This window comes from Mus pahari, chromosome 3 (genome assembly GCF_900095145.1).
Source record: "Mus pahari chromosome 3, PAHARI_EIJ_v1.1, whole genome shotgun sequence".
Taxonomy (NCBI): domain Eukaryota; kingdom Metazoa; phylum Chordata; class Mammalia; order Rodentia; family Muridae; genus Mus; species Mus pahari.
Genome location: NC_034592.1, coordinates 95171768 through 95178260, shown reverse-complemented (window position 1 = coordinate 95178260; position 6493 = coordinate 95171768). Strand labels below are relative to the sequence as shown.

The following is a 6493-nucleotide window of genomic DNA, read 5'->3' as shown; positions in this document are numbered from 1 at the left end:
TTCGTAGATGTGCATCATTCTTCTTTCACTACAGCTTTGCTCGCTAGTTGTATTATTAAGTATTGACATCAGACACCTTAGAGGCCAAAGATGATACTTAGATGAAATTTTAGCTTGCCTATATTTTATCATGAAGCAGTTTGACAATATTTCTTGCACATATGGTTTCATCTTATGTAAACACGGTAAGTTTAAAACTTTTGCAAATTTTCTACTAGCTTGTTGAGTTTATGAAAGCTATCTAACTTATATATAATAACTGCTATTATTGTATATTAGTTATTACTCCTTGAGTGTCATTAACTTTCTCATTTACCTATTTTTAGATAGTCTAATATGACATTAAAATTAATTTTATTAAGACATTTAATATATTGTGAATTCTAAAGACATTAGTTCATGGTTTAAAATATTTGTATAGGTTTTAATTGATTCACATCTTCAGTTCATTTAGTTCTGTAGTATGATGAATAGTTCAAATGCCTTCTTTTCCAAACCATTCTATTGATTCCATCACTTTATTAATAGTTGTTTTTTTTTACCACTGATTAGAGACTCTATCTGTTCATGTGTTTTAGTGGCTTCATGGTTATTTTGTTTCCCTTGAGTAGGCACAACTCTGACTCTTTTACTGTCTGAATTTCCATTTCTATTCATTCATTCAGATTATAACTACTCAACCATGTTGATTCTTACTCAGAGCTGTGATGTTTAACTTTAGCCTGCATCAAAGCCAATACATAGGTGAAAAGTTACTAGAATAACTGTAGAGTTATTAAAACACATAGTTTCTCCTTTAGTTCTGTCCTGATATTTAGAATTCCTTACAATGATGGCAGAATACATGTACATTACACAGATATGTGTTTGACATTCTTTCATATAAATGGGTTAATGTCACATTGCATATAACTGAACACATTTCCAATTGTAACTATAATGCCCTAAATGACCATCTACTAAGATTGAAATATGTCATGTCCCAGAACTAAGTTCTGGAATACCATTGCATAAAATCTTTTGACTGTGTTAACATAGAGGATTATCATGGCTATCATAATACTATCTAATATTGATTGTGTGGTGAATATGTCACATTTTTATATCATCTTACACATCTCTTCTATATTATTACTTCTCTTAATAATCATATGCAATACATATCATTATGTTCTTTTTATTAAGATGACATCCAAACCTTATAAAAGATAAATAAGGACCCATAATCATATTTAGCAAAGTTTAAGTGGAATTGAACTCAACATCTTTTAACTTTAAAATTCTGACAATGAAAAGTGATAGATTAATGTAAGTCATATTCTTTGTGCCAGCATGACAAGTGAGTGGGGTACTCTTAATTCGTTCCAATGTTTTAAAACCAATTGCTGTATTCTACAGGGTATCAAACACTGTGAAGGCAAATCATGGTGGTGAATTTGATCTCCACATCACACTTGATAATGTACTATTAGACTATGGTTTATTATAATAGTAGGAGACAAATGATGTATGGTTACCAGTTAGAAATATATCTCATAAATTTCTGTAATTCAGATTTTAACTCATATCATTTAGTACATTTTTTTAGTTAGGAAAGTAGTAATTCTTTTATTATGCTTTTATGAAAAATGAGCAAAATAAAGTTTTCTTTAATGTAAAACAGCCCAGCTTGTATCTTTTATTATCTCAAACCCAAATGTATCCAGGAAGTCTCAGTTGTACACAAATAATACCATAATAGTACTTTTAATTGTCCTAGAAACTAGTGAAAAGATATTTTGAGTTAATGCTGTTAATTTTGAACTTGTATAAAAACCTTTATATTCACATAGAATAAATTGAGTAAATGTTAGAACCTTCTTAAACAATTGTTATGTGAGGTAAAAATGGAATTTTACAATTGATATAAGGTCTGCTGAATAATGTAATCGCTTTCTTCGCTCATTATCTCAATCTCATGGCCACAGGAGATTTAAGACTTCACGCAAAAGCTTAAATTCCATTGTCTCAGGCGTCTCATGGCAGTTTTCATCTCTGTATTCCTCAGTGTGTATATAATGGGGTTCAAGAGAGGAGTGACCACAGAATAAAACACAGCAAGGAATTTATCTAATGACTTGATGGGAAAGGGCCAGGCATAAATGAAGATGCAAGGTCCAAAAAACAAAAGAACTACTGTGATATGAGCAGTCAATGTAGACAGAGCCTTAGAAGACCTATCAGAAGGGCGGCGCTGGATGGTCATTAGAATAATACCATAGGAGATGATTAGCAAAACAAAAGAACACACACTGAGCACACCACTGTTGGCAATGACCATGATGTCTAACCTATATGTGTCTGCACAGGCAAGTTTGATTACTCTAGGAAGGTCACAATAAAAGCTGTCAACCTTATTGGGGCCGCAAAAGGGTAAATTCACTGCAAAGGCCAATTGGCTCACTGAGTGTAGGAAGCCAATTGCCCATGCAGTAGCCACAATGCCAACGCATACATTGCCACGCATAATTGTAGTATAACTTAGAGGTTTACAAATTGCTATATATCTGTCAAAGGCCATAGCTACAAGGGTCACCATTTCACTCCCCCCAAAAAAGTGAAGGAGGAATATTTGTGTAAAGCAGCCCTTGACAGAGATGACTTTGCGTTTGTAGAAAAAATCAGCAATAGTCTTTGGAGCTGTGACAGAGGACACACACAAATCTATGAATGAGAGGTTGGCCAACAGAAAGTACATAGGGGAGTGGAGGTGGGAGTCATTGGTCACAGTTATGACAATAAGAAGGTTTCCAAACACAATTCCTATATAGAAAACAAAAAAGAATGCAAAGAGAAAGATCTGAAGGTCCCGAGAATTGGAGAGTCCAATTAAAATAAATTCAGTCACCACAGAATGATTTGTTTCTCGTGTTGATTCATTCCAGACGAGAGTCTCTGCACTTGCCTTGGAGAAGACAATAAAAAAAAAAAAAAAAAAAAAAAAAAGTCAGAGTTGTTATATCCAAATTCTTACCTCTGCTCACTCATTAAGGTCTTGCTATGATATATTGCTTAAAAATTCCCAAACTAAACATCAGAACTTGTAATGTAAACGACACTGGTTTTGCTTTGCTTCTTAGATATCCAAGCCTCCTGTGTATCCATGGTACTCGAGTCCTTCCCAACACGATGGTGCTGTCTGTGCTGCTCTTTCTCTACTCTCATCCTAGACTTCTTTTCTTTACCCTCTGAATGTTAATTATATATATATATATATATACTGTGATGAATAAAACATTTCTTATATTATATTATGTGAAACTCTTTAAGAAAAAAGAAAATTTACAAACATGAAATTAAAGGTAAAAACAGAAATGAAAGAAAAAAGTAAACATACAAGATTTAAAAGGTCATACAGTAGACATTTATAACATAGAGTCAGATTTGATGAGTAATATCTTTTAGGAGACATAAAACACATATTTCCTCAATTTCTTGGGAGAGTGCTGTCCTTTATTATTTCTTGTGATTTGTTAAGTCAAAACACATTATGCTTAGAAATTATAATTATCTCCATATTAGTTCAGATCTGTTTCTTTACACTTGTCCAGTTAAATTTCAAATTACTTTGTACAAAGTGCTATAAAAATTTAGTGGTTCTACTTTTTCCAGAATAAAGTCACATCTAATTATAAAATAATTCATGAAAGTTTTTGGTTTGTGCCTTCTTAACCGAGTATAAATATAATTATCCAAAACTGATAATACTCAAGGATATGATTTCTGTTGTGAGATACATTATGGTGTGACTCGTTCATGAAAACTTTTTTTTTAGAATCACACTATGCAAATTAAAGTTGTTTTCAGTGTTGATTTGTTCCAAACTTTAAGAGGGTAGGGAAGGAAATATTCCAGGCTGTATCTCAATGACAAATATGTCAAGGATGATGGTTTCAGAGTTCTCAACTGCTGAATATCAAAATCTACCAGAGTAGAAAATAAGAATTTAAGAATTTTATTTTTTTAAAGTAATTCTGTGGTTCACTATGGGTAACATCTGCAGAATTATGTTGCTAAGAGGAAAATGATACTGTGGTATCCTTATCAATGGTCTTTTTTCTAACAGAACTTCCTCATTTCATGTGAGCCTCTAGAAAATATGCAAGAAGTTTTAGAAGAAGGTAATGATTCTATTATTAACTTTGCATTCAAATTTAAAGAGTTCTCTTGCATCTTTTCTTAGAAATTTATTCTTCTCTCATATATTATATCCTGAACACAGTCTCCCCTCCTAAACTGCCCTCTCCCCCATATCCTCTCCTCCTTTTTCCCTTAGGAAAAGGGCGGACCTCAACAGTATATCAACAAAACATGTCATACCATGATGCAATAATAACAAGCACATCCCCTCACTTTAAGGCTGGGTGTACTGTTTTGATTACAACAACCATAGGTCAAACCTGATCAAAGAGAAAATACTCATAATATATAAGTTTTGAATTGAATCATTAAAATGTTGTGTTATAAATCATAATCATGTTTTACCTTGATATTTTTTCTAAAAGGCAAACATCTTTGTACTCACAGGGATGAGAATCAGAATCAGGGCTTTCGGATTAGGCACAGGATCCACTACTTGATTCTGGGTGTACTAAAAAAAACTCCTGTGCCTTCAATTTTCTGTTTTCAAATGGTATAATCCAATTAATTCTTCTCAGGATTTCCATAGTTGTAATACTATATTTGCTACTCCTATGTGAAAGAAATGTTCAAAACTATTTTTCCCTTGGACTAATTAGAAAAAGAAAAGCATGGAACAAGAAAATATTAGGGCATTGTTTTGCTTTGTAAGAAGAACTAAATAGAACCACATCACAGAGAGGAAAGGATATGTTAAATCAGTAAATTTAGGTGTAGAAGTCAATAATTATTGCACTACAACACTGATAATATGGGTTATCCTTTTAATATTAGTCATGTTAACACTTCTAAGTGTATAAGAAACCCTACAGGATATTTGTTTTTCCTGAAGAAAATATTTAGTTCTGCAGAGTGAGTTTCTACTCATAGAAGCATTAAACTACCAATGAAATTTGTACCCATAGTTGCTTCTACTGATGAATTTAATTTTGGAATTCCACTTACCTCTTTCATAACTTGAAGAGGCAGCAGCAATCTTAAGAGACAGAACAGTACAGAGTCCCTCTTATACACTCTTTCAAAGCATCCATTTCTGGGAGATTGACTTTTATATGTATTGTCCTCCTGAGCAAACTGCTTGGCTAATGATAAGCATTTATGAAGTAAGCAGAAGCCCATGGAGGATCCAGAGACAGTCACAGGTGTACTGGCCGACTGTTGCAGTGTCATAGCTTTCCCTTGGCCTTTGGAAGAAGCATGGGTTATTCCTGAATTAAGGGACATTGTTGCAGTTTATTGGATCACTGCATAATTTTACCACTCACTCAAAGAGTGATTGAAAAAAAATCCCATTGTAAATAAGTAAGGTATTATTACAGAATTAAAATCTACACAAATCAGGCAGTGAATGATAACATTTCAATTTCATAAAGAGAATAATTCAAAGACATTGATAACCATTATGAGGAGAGCATATCAAAAATTCCCTCAGTTCATATGAGTTTTTTTTTAAGCTTTAGTTACCATGAAAATATTTAAATGAGCTGAGATAAACAGCTAGGTTTCTAAATCACATCTGAGAAACACATTCAAGACTTGTCTCAAGTTGTGCTTCTTGACCACTATGTGTTTCTGGTTTCTTCTGAAGTATTCACACACATTCTTATTCCCAAGCACCACAGCTGGAGAGCTGGCACATTGAATAGCCGTTTCAGGTCTTGGCAGTACAGCTTTAGACATTAAGTCTCTTGATATACTTTAGCTTGTACTTGTCTCTTTAATGTTAATCACAAACTTCTTTGAGGAAGATTACCAGGGAAACAAAGTCATGCTATTATGTATAAGGGACATACAGAGAAATTACATGACAAAAATATACTATGACTATGTCTAAAATTACATTATACATTATCATTGAAAAGCAGGTAAGAGAAAAACACAAAAATCTTAATAGTGATGATTATCCTACTTATAAGTCTTAAACTAAAATTATTGGTTTACATAAACTTTTATTTTATCCATTGGATCCACATAATTTCCATAAGAAATATATATTAGTAAACAGTGTTGAATTATCTGCATATAGATGCTGAGAAAGGATATACATATATATATATATATATATATATATATATATATCAAAAAGCATGAATGTTTGTGCAATAGTTGCTGTTTATAATAACTTAAATATATATGAATACTTGAATACAATACAAAAATATAAACCAACGAAATTTAGTTATGTTGATTGGAAAACATATAACACTTTTATTTTGTAACCAGCTGAAGTTATTGTAACTCCTTATTAATTGAAACTCTTTGGTAGGTACATTCTTATGTTTCTAAACCCAATAAAGTAATGTTTTTATTCTAT

The 6493-nt window shown here is 32.3% G+C and overlaps 1 protein-coding gene across 1 annotated transcript; it reads right to left on the bottom strand.

Moving 5' to 3' along the window:
• Positions 1-1945: 1945 nt before the first annotated feature.
• On the bottom strand, positions 1946-2946 carry LOC110318355 (olfactory receptor 4F17-like). Its single transcript, XM_021193342.1, has one exon. The coding sequence runs from the start codon at positions 2735-2737 to the stop codon at positions 1973-1975; it is 765 nt and encodes a 254-aa protein (XP_021049001.1). The 5' UTR covers positions 2738-2946; the 3' UTR covers positions 1946-1972.
• Positions 2947-6493: the final 3547 nt, after the last annotated feature.

Bases quoted from the DNA above. Each gene is read 5' to 3' on its own strand.
- LOC110318355 (XM_021193342.1), bottom strand. From the start codon at position 2,737: ATGTACTTTCTGTTGGCCAACCTCTCATTCATAGATTTGTGTGTGTCC.